The sequence below is a fragment of the Cornus florida genome, unplaced genomic scaffold, assembly GCF_030987335.1.
Source record: "Cornus florida cultivar Cherokee Brave unplaced genomic scaffold, ASM3098733v1 CherokeeBrave_3.0.0_Hap2_Chr07, whole genome shotgun sequence".
NCBI lineage: Eukaryota > Viridiplantae > Streptophyta > Magnoliopsida > Cornales > Cornaceae > Cornus > Cornus florida.
Genome location: NW_026775577.1, coordinates 52217910 through 52236207, shown reverse-complemented (window position 1 = coordinate 52236207; position 18298 = coordinate 52217910). Strand labels below are relative to the sequence as shown.

The window sequence follows — 18298 nt, the reverse complement described above, 5'->3', positions numbered from 1 at the left end:
ATGCGACCTAATGTAACTTAAATTTTCTCTAATTTCACATTTAAGGTGCTGGTGTCACCAAACATAACCAGGGACTGCTCAATATAATTTTAAGTCTTAGGCAAAAATTATAAAAGTTATGTCATAATATGTTAACAATCTTTATTTAAACCAAAACTCTTTGACAATAGGGCTCACACATTTGATTATAATTATGAATCAAGTGAATACATTTTTTTTTTTTTACTATTGTTTAATTTTTAATTATTTTAAATAATTAAAAAATTAAGTATCACAATTATTAGTAAAAGATATATTCAATAAAATCATGGAAGAAGAAAGGGAAGAGGGAAAAAAAAAAAAAAAACAATAGACAAGCATAAAATTAAGAATTTTGATACAAAGTGAAATTTTAGAATGAATCAAACCATTAAATAGCTATGATTGGTTCGAGTAGTCTAATAATATAGGAAAATGAAAAAGTCCAATAATATACAATATTGCTAAATAATAATAATAAAATACAATAAGAAAGTAATAATTTTAGGGCTCTTACTAATAGCTACAATTGGTTGGAGGCGTCTAATAATATAAGAAAATAAAAATGTAGATGTCACACATGGCTCCTCTTTATTAACCGTTAAACATAGTGAACAACAAAAATGCTTATGTTAAACATGTTTATTGTAATAAAATACTCTCTCCATTTCAATTCAACTGTTATTTTTAGGGAATAGTAATTTTTAAAGAGACATATGGACATACATTGTCTCTCTAAAATGTTACTAAATTATCCTTTTAAGTTATATATATATATATATATATATATATTTTGGGACGGACAAAAATAAAAAAAATGACAATTATTTTGGAAGAGAGGGAGTACAACGTAGTTACAAATATGACAAGGGACATTTAGTGTACATTGATTAAACTTCGAAGAGGTTATTGCAATTACGTTTGTGTTTTTTGTAGCTTACTGTTAATGGGGGAGCTAGCAATTGAAGAGGTCATTCTCTACTCGCCATCTCCAATCTCGCAAAATCTGCTATATCACCATATTCGACTTGAAAAAACCCCCTTGCCATTTCTTCCGATCATCCTTGGTTTACTTTTCTTTTTTTTAATTCGTTTTCTCCTAAATCTGAATTTGCATCTCTCTTCTTTTGCAATTACCTTCACTTCTCTTTAGCTTGTTTCTCACTCAGAAAATCCAACTTGGTGTGTCTGTTCTTGCTGGATTTGAAACGCTTACTAGCTCCATCCAACAAAATCCATAAGCTAGAGGTATTATCTTTTCTTTTGCTTTCTTAATTTCAAAATCAAAAAAATAAAAAAATAAAAATTTGCTGCCATTTGTTTTGTAATATCTTTTGTATTTCTTGCTTATACATAAAAAAATAAAAATAAAAATAAAACTTTTGTACTGCATCATCTCCTTCGATTTCTATCTCTATTTGTGAACTCAAACCTCTCTATCTGCATACTCTCACCCTCTTGCAAAATTTGAGTAAGCTTTTTCTCAATTGTTTTGTAATATCTTTTGTATTGCTTCCTTATAAAAAAATAAAAAATAAAAAAAACTTTTGTATTGCATCATCTCCTTCAAAAAAAAAAAACTTCAAAAAAAAAAAAAAAAATTTGATTCAGCTTTTTCTCAATTGTTTTGTAATATCTTTTGTATTGCTTTCTTTTAAAAAAAAAAAAAAAAAAACAAAACAAAACTTTTGTACTGCATCATCTCCTTCATTTTTTTTTTATCCTTCCTTTTATGTTTGCTTCTAATCTTTCTTGAATTTGGCGCACTCTGTCTGTCTGTCTGTGAACTCAAACCTCTCAATCTGCAATATCTATTACTCTCACGGTCTCACCCTCTTGACTTTTCTGCAAAATTTGAGTAAGCTTTGTCTCTTGATTGCCCTTGTGAATCTTCACTTTTCTGTACTTTCCTTTCTCTTGTTTCTCAATTAAAATCAGACTTCGTGTGTTGGTTGAATTTTAGTTTTTTCTGTTAGAACTCTTCATTATATCATTTCCACCCCCCAAAAAAGCAAAAAAAGGGTAGATAGCTAGTGAGTTGAAAATGGATGTTGGCAATACTATTGTGGGACAAATGTTGAAGCCAATGATAGAGCTTTTGGTCACATCCACTCGGCGTCAAATTGGTTATGTGTTTCACTACAAGCACAACATCAAGAATTTTGAAGTTGAAGTTGAGAATCTCAGAGCTTGTATGAAGAGGGTCCAAGACGATGTCGAAATGGCCAAGGACAATGGGATGGTAGTGGAGGAAGATGTTTCAAAGTGGCTTGAGAAAGTAGAGAGGTCGTTGATCACGTTTGAAGAAGTGAAGAAGTTATTGCACGACAGACAGAACCTCTGTTGTCTTGATGTTTGCTCGAGGCATCAGCTAGGTAGGGAAGGAAAGAAGAAGACTTTGGTTGTTACTGGCCTAAAAGATGAAGGTAAGTTTGAGAGACTTGCACATACTCCTCATCTCACTGGTATTTGGAATGTCTCCTCCACAAATTTTGAGCAATTTGAATCCAGAAATTCAGTTTTTAACAAGATCATTGAGGCGATGAAAGATGACAGTAATTACAAAATTGGAATATATGGAATGCCCGGTGTTGGAAAGACAACAATGGTGGAAGAAGCTGGAAAACAAGCTGATAAAGGCCTATTTGATGAGGTTGCAATGGCAGTTTTCTCCCACACTCCAGATCTGAGAAAAATCCAAGGAAAACTTGCAGACTGCTTAAATCTGACACTAAGTAAAGAGAGTGAAGAAGGCAGAGCGGGTGAACTACGCAATCGATTGAAGAACGGGAGAAAAATCCTTGTGATATTGGATGACGTTTGGGGTGATCAGATCACACTGAAGAAAATCGGAATTCCAGATGATATAGATAATAGCAAGGGTTGCAAGATTTTGCTTACCTCTCGAAGGCTAGAAGTGTGCACATGGATGGGGTTTGGAACCAACTTTGAAATTGGGCTCCTAACGAAACCTGAAGCTTGGCAACTATTCAAGAGAACGGTTGGAGACTATATTGAAGCTGATCCGGAAATGCTTTCTATAGCAGGAAAAGTGTGCAGAGAATGTGGTTGTTTGCCTTTGGCAATTCTTGTAATTGGATCAGCACTGAAGGATGAGAAAGAAAAGCACGTGTGGAATGATGCACATGAACAATTGAGGAATTCTCAGGGATATCAAATTGAGGGAGTGCCACAAAAACTATATTCAAACATAGAGTGGAGCTACGACTATCTGAAGCAAACAGATTCGCAGTCATGCTTTCTACATTGTTGTTTGTTTCCAGAAGATACAGAGATTTATATTGATGATTTGGTGAAGTATGGAGTGGGAACAGGGTTTCTTCGAAGCTCGGATACAATGAAAAAGAAAAGAGATAGAGCAAAAACGTTGGTTAATATCCTTAAGAAATCTAATTTATTGTTGGAAGGTAAAGATGAAAATTCCGTCAAAATGCATGACGTAATTCGGGATGTTGCTATTTCAATTGCATCAAAAGATCCGAATGTGTTTCTCGTAAAAGATGTTGTCAATGTTTGGCCCGAAAAAAATGATTATAGACGTTGCACAGCAATATCATTAAGGACTTCCCACAATGTTAGTCGGCTTCCGGATCAATTAGTTTGCCGAGAACTACGCACCCTAGTGTTGGGATGCAACACACCTGGTGGTTCACAATTACTAGAACTCCCTAGTAACTTTTTTAAATGGGTAAAAAATCTGGAAGTTTTGGATTTGTATAGAATAAATCTATTGCAATCATCACTTTCAAATCTGGTTAATCTTCGGATGTTGCGTCTGCACTACTGTAAGTTGGTGGATCTATCTTTCCTCAAGAATTTTAAAATCCTTGATATCCTAAGTATTGATGATGATTTCCAACATAAACTGATGGTTGATGAAGTAGTACAGTTAAATCATCTGCGTTCGTTGGATTTAAGAAAATGTAATTGTGAGATGGCTGAAATATTTCAGTCGGGCGTCCTATCACATCTATCCGGCCTGGAGGAATTGTACCTTCCGTTGAGATTTGACACATGGGGTGATGAAGGCAATGTAAGTATTGCAGAGCTACATTGTTTGAGTAGCTTAACCAGTTTACATATTCGTATACCAAAACATATCATCTTATTGCCCAAGAATGACCTTCCCAGCTTTCAATCGTTGACAACATTTCATATTTGGATTGGGGATTATGATGGGAGGTGCAATCATGAATACACGAAAACAAAGATCTTGGGACTCAAGAATGTTCCTTGGAAAATTGAGTTCAATGTTTTGATGAAGAATGTTGAAGTACTATTTTTGCTTAATTCGGAAGGTGCAAAGAAGGTGCTTCACCACATTGACGGAGAGTGGTTTTTAGACTTGGAGTCTCTTAAAGTTAAGAATTGTGATGACATGGAATATCTACTAGGAAAACCTCATACACCATGCCCGTTGGGTTCTTTTGGTAAACTCAGCATATTAGAAGTTGGAAAATGTAGATCAATCAAGTATCTCTTTTCTCCTTCCACCGCAAGATGTCTTTCAAATCTGCATAATCTCACAATTACAAATTGTGAGATGTTGGAAGAAATAGTTGGAGGTGATGAGGACGTCATGGATAATGTTTTTTTTGGTCAGTTAAAGAAATTGTGGTTAGTGAATTTGCCGAATCTCAGAAGCATCTATTCCGATACGAAAAAGACATCAACTACAGAGTGCAACCCTTCCACCATTGAACAAGCTCTCTTTAATGAAAAGGTATGCTCTCTCTCTCTATATATATATATATTCTATGATTCCTTGAAATTATTTGCAGACCTATTAATCCAATTGAGTTTTGAAAACCAAAATTAACAACAAAGATGAATTAACCATCTTGGGTTTCGACCTTACTTCCCCCGACAATTTTTTTCATAGGTTAAGCAAATGTGTGTATATATATTTATATACACACACACACTATTATTAAATGTGTGAAGAGTTTCAATGTTTCACTATTTATTTATTTATTAATACAAAAATACATTTATTAATTGATATAAAATGAAATAAAATAAAAGAGTTTCTATAAATAAAATGAATTAAAATAAAAGAGTTTCAGTGTTTCAGTATTTATTTATTAATATAAAAATATACTTATTAATTGATATAAAATGAATTAAAATAAAAGTGTTTTTATAAATAAAATGAATTATAGAATTTCAGTATTTATTTATTAATATAAAAAAATATTTAATAATTGATATAAAATAAAATGAGTATTTTAATATTTATTTATTAATATAAAAAATAATTAATAATTGATATAAATAAAATGAATTACAAATTGAATAGATAATTGTTTAATTGAAATTTGATGTTTCAAATCATTAAATAAATACCATTTAAAATTAAATAGGTAATTGTTTAATTGAAATTCAATCAAGATGTTTCAAATCTTATAACAACTAAAACAAGTTACGTATTAAAATCAAATAGATAATTTTTTAATAAAATAATTTATCAAATAATAAAATAAATTATCAATTACCAATTAAAATTAAATAGGTAATTATTTAATTAAAATTCAATTAAGATGTTTCAATTCATTTTAGATTAGGTAATTGTTTAATTGAAATTTTATCAACATGTTTTAAACCATTAAATATATTAACAATTAAAATTAAATAGGTAATTGTTTAATTGAAATTCAATCAAGATGTTTCAAATCATTTATAGGTAAAAGAACAAAATAATTTACCAAATAATAAAATAAGTTACCAATTAAAATAAATCCTATTGATGTTTCAAATCATTAAATAAATTACAAATTAAAATTAAATAAGTAATTGTTAATTAAAATTCAATCAAGATGTTTCATTTCTTATAACAACTTAAACAAGTTGCTTATATTCTTTGTTTTATTACAGGTGCATTATTCTTTGAATTGCATTAATCATGTTGATTTTTTTTAATTATGTTTTATTCTTTGAATTGCATTAATCATGCTAATTGAATTACATTATAATATTATAATTTTATAATTAAATTATTCTTATGATTTATTATAATAAATGGTGAGATACATTAGTTACATTTGTACGTGAAAAATTGAGAAGGTGATATAACACATGATGGTTCAAAATTCTTTGCTTTTAATTTATTTTGATTGATTGGTTTCGCAGCATGGTTCAAAGTTCTTTATTTTATTATAGGTACATTATTTTTTAAATTGCATTAATCATGTTGATTTTTTTAAAAAAAAAATTATGTTTTATTCTTTGAATCGTGTTTTTTTTTTTTTTTTTTTGTATTTGTTTAATTATGTCATGTCACCATTTATTTTTAAAAAAATACCTTAATTTATTTTGATTGATTTCGCAGCATGGTTCAAATTCTTTATTTTATTATAGGTATATTATGTTTTCTTTCAACAAGTTATTAATCAATTATTTGAAAAAGTGAATTTATTTTGATAATTTTTATATAAATTTTTTAATTAAGATTATAATATAACTTTTCATTACGATTGCACATGTGCTTTACTAGTGTGTGTATGACTCCAAGAATACATGCTGGCCGAAGAGGCGGCTTTGCAAAAAGAGGCCATACACACCCAAGCTGATATAGGCAGCCCAAAACACAAAAGGGAAAACCTTAAGACCAAAAAGTAAGAAAGCCCAATAACAGGCCCATCAGATAATCAGAAGTCCAGATAAAATTTTGCTTTGCTATTTAAACGTTTTGGGAAATGCTTTTTATTATTATTATTATTATGATTTTTGTTTTTTTTGTTTCTCATGTAACTGGGGTTTGGATGGTAGATGAAGTAGATTGGAAATAAGATGGACTCTTCTTGGAAGATATTTAATGAGAGTAATTGAATTATTTATTTATATTTTGTGTGAACATAGAACCAAAAAATATATATGAAATATATATGTATTTATAGTAGACTGTAACTAAGAGAGACAAATATGGTTGTTAATGATATACCATTTTTTTTTTATAGTTAAAATCGTATACGTACGAGTTCATTAGTTAACAAAATTTAATGTAATGAATCACAGATTAATTGTCCTGTCTTGGAGGTATTGGACATTCAAAAATTGAATAGCATTATAGCTATATGCGACAATCAATTACTCCCGGTTCAAGAAGCAAACACAAGTCATGAGATTACCATGTTCACGAAGTTGAAGATTTTGAGACTTGACGAGTTGCCAAGCTTGAAAAGTTTCTGCAAAAGTCGTGATTCTGAAAAAGAAGAAATATCAGAGGAAGGCATTTCCGAAATACAAGCTCTCTTCAACTGCAAGGTACGTATATATATCATGGAAAATAAAAAAACTAATTTCTACCCAAATTTCATGTTTGAAAGTTCTGAATATATATATATCACGTACCCCCCTCACTTTGCTCCAACCTTCTATACATATGTACATATTTTTTTGTATATATATATACTTACATGGTAATTTTAAATAGTGCCCCTCCTCCCCCCCTCCTCAAATTTTCAAATTCTTTTAATTTCCTTTTTTTAAAAAAAAATTACATATATCCCTTCTTCAAATATACAATATATTTTTCCTTTTCTAATTTTTGTTTCCTTTTTCAAAAAATTTCTTTTTTCACTTATGTATAATTATGTATTTTTCTATTTTTTTAAAACTTATTTCTTTTTATCGATGACATTTGTGATTGTATTTAATTAAAATATTATTAATTAATATTTTGATTCTTATATTGGTAACTATATATTTTTTACGGTATTTATTTAGCATATTATTTTACAACTATTATTATTATTATTTTCTTATTTGGCCTTTTGATTTAAAAAATTATATTGTCGTATTTATTAAAAATATATTTTTTTTAATAAGTGCATTGTGCCCCCTCTGACATAAATTACTGGCTCCGCCCCTGTATATATATATATTTCATCTCTATTGTGGACCTATTAATCCGTTTAAATTTTGAAAACCAAATTAACAACAAAAATGGATAAACAATTTTGATACAAATTGAGGTAAACAATTTTATTAAAAGGTTAAGCAAATGCCTATATCATATTTATCTATATCTATACTTATTATTAAAAGTACAATATTGTGTTTCAATACATATTGTTTACTCCATTATTTTTTGCCCAATGGAAAGGCAACATGTGGCGAGTTCCAATGAGCTTGCCACACTAAATTGGTGCTTTAAATGTCCAAAGGAGGAAGCATAGTATGGAATTGCTGAAGGTTAATTTTGTGTTATCCACCAATAAGGAGGAAGTATGTGGCGAGTTCCAATAGAACTTACCACGCTGGATCGCAACTCTTATGAATTATTATTAGAAGCTATGTAATATTACGTAGTAATTAGACAAGTGGGTAAATATAATCCTACCATGTGGGGTTTTCTATTTTAAAAGGAAAAGAGGTAAGTCCTATTAGGACTTGCCATCTTTAAAACAAGGACCCACCTCTTCATATATGGAATGAAGAGATTACATGGAAATACCATACTATATTTAACCTCATACACTTATCCAAGTCATATTCATCCAACCAATGGTTTATTAACACATCGCGAGTTCTATTGAGTTTGCCATGGTGCTAGCCACGATAGATCAATTCTTTTAAGAGTTGGTTTTATTGAAGGTTCATGGAAAATCTTATTTTTAAAGGATACCAATTAAATGGATATTTTTCATTTAATTATGAAATCAGGGTTGACTAAGCAAGATGTGGGACTAGATTTTCTCCTAAAAACTAGAAGGCTTCAACAACTACTTCTGACTAGATTAAACAACGTGGTTATTTACAAAGGAAGTGGAGTGATGTTTTACAGAAATGAAAAATATATTTCTATATATATATATATATATATGTAGCCCACGATAAATAAAGGAGTTGCTAAAGAAGCCACGACGCCATAAATTCTGAACCTGGAAGGAAATTCTCAAGAAGAGAAGTTATAAAAATTGAGGATGCCAATCCATGATGAGAAGAACATTGAAATTAAGGAGTCCATGGCATCATGAAGTCTAAAAACTAGAAAGGAAAGTCTGGTTAAGGGAGATTATTGAAATCAAGGAAATGTAGGTGCAGAAGAAAAGGGGATGATGTATATTTATGTATATATATAAATGTATATATATTCGTATCAGATACAACCCACGACGCTATGGAAAGAAATGACTCCTAAAATCATGGGATACTTGGCCAAATATAAACACGTCGGTTGAAAGTGGTGGAAATTCATATGAGAACTACCACTAACCGGGGGAAGTTATCAAGGATCATGGGTGACAAGGCTAAAGTTGATAAGATCATGTCTGAAGTTAAGGAAAGAAGTCGACAACATGAGGAAGAAAAACAGGAACGTGGGACACATAGAGGTTCATGAAGAAGACAAGTGGAAAACCCACTCCAAAACTACCCACTATTCATGATTATGGAAAACTAAGAAGACATGGCAAGAATTATGTTCGGAAGAAACACAAAGAAGGAAGAAGACAGAGAAAGATGGTTGTAAAACTGGGAATAACCACCAAAGACATGTGACATTTGGCAACTTCAGGCTAATCCACGTGGAAATCACTGAAGTTGCGACATCAAGCTACAACATGCATAGAGGAGCTCTATAAATAGAATACCTAGAGCTAGTTTGCAAATCCTGTTCAAATCACACAGCAATACAGCACTTCAATTACTTTACATTCATGTATCTTTACATTCATGTAATGCACTTTCAATATATTTAATTCAAGTCCCGTACTTATCTTTCTTACTTTCCAGCATGTTACTTTGAAGTCTTGCACTTTCAATACCGCTTTCCTTTCCACTAGCCATAGAGTAATCCAGAAGTCCTTTTTCAAGGAAAAAAGAACCCTTGAAGGTGGTAATTCCAGTCCTTTGTACGATCGCCTGATCCTTGCAATCTCCTATTGGATAATTGTTCGGATATCCACTTTAGAACAACAGCAGTTCCTGGCACGCCCGACACTCACCCTCCTTTTCGCACTTGGAAAGGACCACGGTTTTTAGGAGTCGAACATCTTGGCAAGCCCGGTGGACATCTCAACAGATTGTTCAATGTCCTGTGGAAGAAGGCAAGGCAAGTCTGTCCAAGACCCTGCCGAACTAGAAAAGATGCAAGCCAGTGAACTTCCAGTGGAAAGTTCATGATTTGCACCTGATGAAAATGATATGGTGGAAAATTTTGCTCAAACAATGGCAAATAGACCCATCATGGACATTATCTGCATGGTGGCAATGCATTAAGATAGGTTTGCGCAAGACCAAGGAAAAGTCACTCAAGACTTAGCCAGAGTTGCTCAAAACCAATCTAAAGCTGCTCTTTCTCAAGAACGGAATCTAACAGAAATGGTGGACCAAATCTCTCATAAGTTTGAGTCCATGTTGGAACGGTCCCTTTGAGGTTTGACTCAAGGTTTGGCCCTTCGGTCAAATAACTCTGAAGGGTTTCAATAGTCGACCTTCCAAGCTAGCAGGCCAGCCATATTTGTTGAAGGTACTTCCTCTCAACAACATGCAAGGCCGTTCCCTCCAACTCAGTAGCAGGTGCAGTCCCTTCCAATGGCACAGACTTACATTCCAACTGCACCTGTGACCACTCCAGTGGCACAGATGACTGTTCCACAAACGGCACCCATGCCAGCCATTCAGCAAGTCCAGAACCCTCAACCTATGGCTTTTCCACAACAGACTTGGCATGATTAGTCTGGCCAACCATGGCCATATCACATTCCTCAAGCACAACGGAATGTTCCACCTGTAAATATTCAGCTAGCCGCACTTATTCCTTTAAGCCACCAATGGTCATTCCTATGGCAATTGGGGGCAACCTTTTCCAAGGAAGCCACTTTTTAACCAAGGAGGAAGGAACCATGGCAGGAATAATTATACAGATGCCAACCCACTGCTAATGGTGGGTTTGGGGCATCAAGTGGCCAATCCACCTCAAGGTTGGCCTAACTCGAAGGGGTAGAAGGCCAACCTACAGAAAGCCCTATCCAGAGTTCATTGATGAAGTTGAATTTTCAAGGAATTTCAGAATTCCAGAGTTTGCAACGTTCAATGGAGAGGGCAAACAGTCCACATTGGAACATATCAGTTTTTTCACTATCCAATGTGGAGAAGCAATAGCCAATCCATGGCTGAAGGTACGCTTATTTCCAAACACATTGACTGGCTATGCTTTCAGGTAGTATTCCAACTTGCCAGCCAACTCCATCTAAAGTTGGCAGCAATTTGAGGATTCATTCCATACTAAGTTCTGTAGAGCTAAGCTTGAAGTGTCTATGGCAGACCTTTCCAGACTTCATCAACTATATAATTTGTCTTTCTAGATTCAGAAGGGCCAAGTATAAATGTAATTTGTCTATGCCACCAGAAGAATATGTAAAGATGGCTGTAAATGGCCTAGAATTTGAACTTTGTAAGAAGTTTGAAGGAATACAATTCCATGATTTGTTCGACTTGGCCGGCAGAGTAGTGGCCAAGTATGAAGAGCTCCTTCACGAGGAGCAAGACAAGAAGAGCTCCTCCAAGGGCACTTACTATCGTGATCCTAACTATGAGGTGTATACCACTGAAGTTGAAAGAGAGTTTGAGGTGAATATGGCTGAGCTCAACATAGAGAAGGCCTATACTTGTGAGGCTTTGGCAAAACCAAAATCAGCCTATGGCCAACTTGCAAGCCGCCTCTAGTTCCAAGTGAATGGGGCAGACACTTCCAGAAGCTACTCTTTTGATATCTCTAATGCTCCATCCAGTAGGAACGAAAAAAAATTGGACGGAAGGGAGAGAAGAAGAGAATGATGAGACATCCCTAAGAAAGAGATTATGAACTCTCTCACTTTGTTCAGTTGGATAGAAGAGAAGAGAAGAAGATAACAACCTATTTTGTTCATTTAGGAAAAGAGAGAAGAGAGAATTTCAAATTATTTTTACCCATCCCTATTTTTACTACTCATTTGACCCTTTATTATGTTATAAGTACAATTAATTTACTATAATTTGTCGTTAGAATCATATTTCATCATAAAAAAAATAATATAAAAAATAGGCCACTTGCGTTGAAAAAAAAAAGAAAAAATCCATTAATCATAGAATGTCAATTATAAATTGTTAAGAAAAAGATAGATTGAATTGATTTTAATAATTCTATACTCCATTAAAATGATTCTTGTAAATTATGAAGGGAGAGAAATTCAGAACAAAGGAAAAGGTTAAGATAATTCTATACTATATTTCTCTTCAAATGCAGAAGAAATAGCTTGCTGAGAGCTACAATTGTTTCAGCCGGAGCAGCAGTATTGGAAACGTCCTTAGAAATTAGGTCTTTGATTCATTCCTTGGCAGCCACTTTAGAGAGAGAATAATTTAATCAAATACCTAATGCTCCAATTAAAATGTCCTTATTGGAATGCACTTTGATTCATTCCATGGAATCGTCCTTACAATAATTCCTTGGCAGCCACTTTGATTCATACCTAGGAAATGTCCTTACCGAAATGCTCCAATTGAAGTAATTAATCTAATCCTCCCTGACATATATATATATATATATAGATATCACATGAATTTGATCAGTTTATAAATATTGCCAATATCAATAAATTAATCATATTTATATGTGGATCCATGTATATATAGAGAGTGATAGCAAGCAAGAGTTTGTTATATGCGTGAGAGAGATCGGTTGAGAGAGTCAGAGTTCTTCTTGATAGGGTTTTGCTTGAGATGTGATTGTGGAGTTTATTAATATTTGTGAAGGAGGAGGGATGAGTCATCCCTCCTCTTTTCTTTTCTCTCTCTGTCTCTTCCCTACCGAACAAAAGAACTTTGTTCCTTCCCTCATATTTTCCTTCCACCCTCCTTCCCTTTTTCCTACCGAACAGAGTATAAAGCCGAGTAAATTTTTGATTTGCTCATGGTTGACAAGCAACTGATTTTCACAGCAGGCCACAAGATACCAACAGCCTCAGAAATGGCCGAGAAAGAGTATTGCAAATTTCACAATTCATGGAGGCATTCCACTAATAATTGTGTAATTTTCCGCAATATTGTGTAGAAGGCAATTGAAGATGGCAGGTTGAAGTTTCTAAAAAAGACAGAAGTCATGGGTGTTGATGGAAATCCTTTCCCCAAGGTCGTTGCCACAAATGTTACTTCTTTAGCCTCAGAACACCTTAAGAAGAAGGTGGACTTAGCAGGTCCAGGGTTCAGTGGAAGACTAAAAATTCCTGACGATGCAACATCCATGGAGAAAACAGTGGCCGAGTTGAAAAAGTAACTCATTAGGCTCAGATTGCCTTAATCCAGTAAGGTTGTTGTCCCAAGTCTAAAATTCAGAATAGAGGATGCCATAGGGACTTTCCAAAAGAGGAGCAGAAGGAAAGGCTTTCCAACACTGACAGAGGATAGAAACGAAAGGTCCATGACCGATAAACTTTCCAAAAGGTAAAAAACTCAGTTACTGTGACCACTCCAGAGAAGGAAAGCCGAGTCTATACAGAAAGAAGGTCCGCAGCAAGGAAATCAGAATTCCTTCCAAGAAGCATGGAAAGGAATAGGCTTCCTTATGAGGCAAGTTTTCATCCTAGCAGGAAGAATGAAAACAGCAGTTGGTAAGGAAAAAATTCTGAAGGTGATAGGCATTCCAGGCCAAAATTGGCCTCGGAAGTGTGGGTCAGAAAGGGGAATGAGCATCTCCGTCCAAGAATGGTTAAGCCTCCCACCTTGCAAAATGATAAGTGGAAGAGGGTTAATCATCCCAAGTTTCCAGTTCATGATGATTCCTATTTGACCCGAACACAAAAACAAAGGCATGAAAGGAAAAGGGCTGACAGAAGGAAATTATGGGAGAAAGACCATGGTTGGACTAACTGGCCAAAGAAGATACCTAAACCATCAAGCTTATCAGAACTTCCAGCTAAATGAGGAGTTAGAGATCCTGATGATTTGCTAAATCTTGATTCAGAAGTTAAAAATTCCTTGTTGGCAGATGACCCTCCTACAAAAGATGGAACAGACATGAAAATCTCCAACAGTTCTAGCAGCAGCAAGAAGATCTATTTTGGGAGCCTTCCAGGTGAATTTACTTGCAATATGGTAGTGGTTCTCCCTTTATTTTTTGAGCCACAGCCAAATCAACCAACTTCAATGGAAGGAAATGTAGTAGATACAAGTCCTCCTATGGAAAGCCCTGGACAGTCTAGTTTTGGGCCATTCATAATGGAACCGAATAATGATATCCATATAGAAGAAGTTTTTCAGGATGAAGCTGAGCATCTTCAAAAATTAAAAGGGGTTGTAGTTGAAAAAAAAAAAGCCCCACAGCTCTAAAGAAAATTGTCTTGGAAAAGCCATCATATGGCATGACTCAACAGCTCAAACCTTTATTTATCAAGGTATTGGTGGAAAGGAGGCCCCTATTCTGGTAGATAACGGTTCAATATTAAACGTTGTTCCAGTCAATGTCATGCACATGCTTGGAAAGTCACCTGAAGACATTATTCCAACCGACGTATCCATTAGTGGATTTACGGGAGGAATAGTAAAGACACAAGGCATTCTACCGTTGGAATTAACGGTGGGAGATAGAACTTCAATCACAGCCTTCTTCGTCATTGAGTCCACAATAGCCTATAACTTGCTTTTAGGCTGCGAATGGATTCACCCAAACTTTTACATTCCATCTTCACTCCATCAAATGCTGATATTTTGGGATGGAGATGAGGTAAAAGTGGTGGAGACTGAAAACTTGTCATTTGTGGCAAGGGTCCACCATGCTGATGCCGAGCTATACAGTGAATAATTCGTTCTAAACAGATTTATTGGAAAAGATAGCAAGGGCCGTCCAAGGAAGGCCATTGTGAGGAGAACCCTCACCGAAGAGGATATAAGGGAGCTTTTCCAAGGAACACCAAGGCCAACAATTCTACCCAAGGCTGGTGTCCAACACTACATTTCAAACAAAAGTTTTTATGGAAGAGAAACCTAAAGAAGATAGAATACTTGGCCAGGCGGTTAATTGCTGCCTTGCCAGGTTGAAAGCATATCTAACTGAACTACGGCTAGAAAGGACTGCAGCTACCAGTATTTCATTTTCAACCAATGTTTTGGAGATTATGGAAGATACTGAAGACAAATTAGATGTTATCCAACTGATAGACTTAAAGGCAGCATCAATAAAGCTTGATGATCTTAGGGCCGAAGTGTAAGATTCCTTGTTAGAAGTCAATCTTAGAATGGAGCAAGACCCACGGCATACCTACATCAGTAAGCTTCTGGAACCAACCTTTAGAGAAAAATTGATTTCCTTACTTTATGAATACAAGGATTGTTTTGCATGGACGTATGAGGAAGTGTCAGGACTTTCCAGAGTTGATGAGCATAAGCTGCCAATCAAGGAAGGTTTCAAGCCTTTCAAGCAGCCTCCAAGAAAGATATCCCAATAAGTTGTTCTAAAGGTTAAAGAAGAGATAGAAAGGCTACACAAGGCTGGTTTTATAAGAACTGCAAGGTATGTTGACTGGATTTCCAACATAGTTCTAGTTATTAAGAAAAATAGCAAGCTAAGGATATGTGTGGATTTCCAGAATATTAATCTTGCAATTCCAAAAGATGAATACCCCATGCTTGTTACTGATCGACCAGTTAGTAGATTCTGCTGCTAAGAATGAAATTATTTCATTCATGGATGGAAATTTCGGGTACAACAAGATTTACATTGTAGAGGAAGATATTGCTAAGACAACCTTCAGATGTCCAGGATCCATTGGAACCTTTGAATGGGTCGCTAAGCCATTTGGGTTGAAGAATGCCGGAGCAACATATCAAAGGGCCATGAATGCCATTTTCCATGACATGATCGGCCATTTTTTGGAAGTCTACATTGTATGTAGTCATCAAATTCTCGGCCAAGGTTCAACATCTCCATAATCTAAAGATGGCTTTTGAAAGAATGAGGCAGCATAAGTTGAAGATGAATACCTTGAAGTGCGCCTTTGGAGTTTCAGCTAAAAACTTCCTGGGTTTCCTAGTCCATTAGAGAGGTATTGAGATAGACCAAAATAAAGTAAAGGCAATTATTGAAGCAAAGCTACCGGCCACTAAGAAAGAATTACAAAGATTTCTTGGCCAGGTTGGATATTTAAAGAGGTTCATTGCCAACCATGCTGGAAAGACTCATACTTTCTCTCCATTGCTGAAATTGAAAGGTGCTGTAGAATTCAAGTGGACAGAATAGCACCAGCAAGCCTTTGAAGGTTTGAAAAGCTACCTAGCCAACCCTCTAATGATGATGCCTCCAATCAAGAAGCGGCCTTAAGATTATACTTATTGGCCGCTGATGAATCAATTGGAACCCTTCTGGCCCAGAATAATGAATGGGGAAAGGAGCAAGCCATCTTTTATCTAAGTAAGGTGTTTACTCTAGTGAAATGTAGGTACATTTCCATTGAAAAGTTATGCCTTTTCTTATATTATGCAGCTATGAAGTTGAGAACCTACATGTTGCCAGTGGCCGTGTATATTATTTCTCAGACAGATTTGATTAAGTACATGCTTTCGAGGCCTTTGATTACTGGACGTATTAGAAAGTGTTTATTGGCCTTAATGGAGTTTTTTTTTAAGTATATTCCACAAAAGGCAGTTAAAGGAAGGGAGGTGGCAGAATTTCTAGCAGATTATTCTTTTGCTAAGATAGATTCAGAAGTATGTGATGAGGTGGATAATCTCTACCTTGACTATACACCTTGGACTCTCATGTTTGATGGATGAAGCACTCATGATGGAGGAGGAGCTAGAATAGTCATCATTTCACATTTTCTTTCTTCTTGGATTTCAAGTGTACAAATAACCAAGCTGAGTATGAGGCACTAATTATTGGGCTAGAAATCCTGCTTGAGCTAAAGATGGATATGGTTCAGATTATTGGAGATTCCAACTTGATACTTAGCCAACTTTCTGAAGAATATAGATGTCTCAACTGGCATTTGAGACCTTTTCACTCTTTGGCCTTAGAATTACTATGCCAGTTTAATGATTTCCAATTCAAATATTCGCCAAGACATTTGAACACGGAGGCTGATGATCTAGCACAATTAGCTTCTTGAGTGAAAGTCCCACTGGGTGTAGAAGAGACTTTGATCACAATAAAAAAAATAAAAATAAAAATAAAAATAAAAAGGGACTCTCCCTTTTGTAGAGTCACAGCATGAGATGGTAGGTCACTTCCAGACTGACGAGCCAGAAAAGATCCTGCCAAAAAGACATAGAAGATTTTCAATGTTGATATAGATGGATTAGACTTGGAAGATTGGAGAACACCAATTATCCATTTCTTGCAGGATCCTAGTGCCAATGTGGACAAGAAAGTTTAGTTTATGACACCTTATTATATTTTGATTGATGGATATCTCTACGAAAAGAATAAAGAAGATGGACTCCTGCTAAGATGCCTTGGTTGGAATGAGTCCATGAGAATAATGGCAGAATCACACCTTGGAAAATGTGGAGCTCATCAGGTAGAATCAAGATGAGGTGGCTTCTTAGAAGGTACGACTATTATTGGAAAGGTATATTGAAAGATTGCATAGAGTTTGCAAAGACTTGTACGGCATGTCAAGAACTTGGCCCGGTCTAAAGAGTTCCAACTATCAACATATAGCCAGTAGTGAAAATATGACCATTCAAAGGGTGGGCTTTGGACTTTATTGGAAAGTTAACACCATAATCTGCAGATGGCCATACTCATATTGTGGTGGCAACAGATCATTTCACGAAGTGGGTGGAGGCCATTCCATTAAATACCTGTGAACAGTCAACAGTGATTGATTTTATTAAGAAGCACATTACACATAGGTTTGGAATTCCAGAGACTATCACCATTGATAGAGGTCTTTCCTTTGTTGGAAACAAAGTTCTTGATTATTGTGCTGAGTGTGGCGTCCAAGTGATCAGTTTCACTCCATATTTTGCCTAATCAAATAAACAGACAGAAGCTTCCAACAAAGTAATTCTTAACATCCTTGAAAAGATGATTGAGAATCATCCAAAGAAGTTGCATCACCTACTTTCTGAGGCTCTTTGGGCTTACAGAAATTCAAAAAGATCAAATACTGGCATCACACCATATATGCTTACATATGGACATGATGCTGTTCTTCCAGTGGAAATAACCATAAAGTCTACAAGGGTGGCTTTCCAAAACAAGCTTACTCTAACAGATTACAACCATATCATGTTGGTGGAATTAGAGACCTTGATGAAGTCCGTCTTAATACCTTAG

General features: G+C 34.8%; 2 protein-coding genes across 2 annotated transcripts; both read left to right on the top strand.

Moving 5' to 3' along the window:
* Positions 1-940: 940 nt before the first annotated feature.
* On the top strand, positions 941-8551 carry LOC132267203 (probable disease resistance protein At1g61300). The gene is made up of 2 exons (XM_059768294.1): positions 941-4762; positions 7054-8551. The coding sequence occupies exons 1-2, from the start codon at positions 2063-2065 to the stop codon at positions 7459-7461; spliced, it is 3108 nt and encodes a 1035-aa protein (XP_059624277.1). The 5' UTR covers positions 941-2062; the 3' UTR covers positions 7462-8551.
* An 8967-nt stretch (positions 8552-17518) lies between these two features.
* On the top strand, positions 17519-18298 carry LOC132266212 (uncharacterized). Its single transcript, XM_059767065.1, has 3 exons — positions 17519-17585; positions 17751-17962; positions 18005-18298. Exons 1-3 carry the CDS (start codon positions 17519-17521, stop codon positions 18296-18298), a joined length of 573 nt encoding a protein of 190 aa, XP_059623048.1.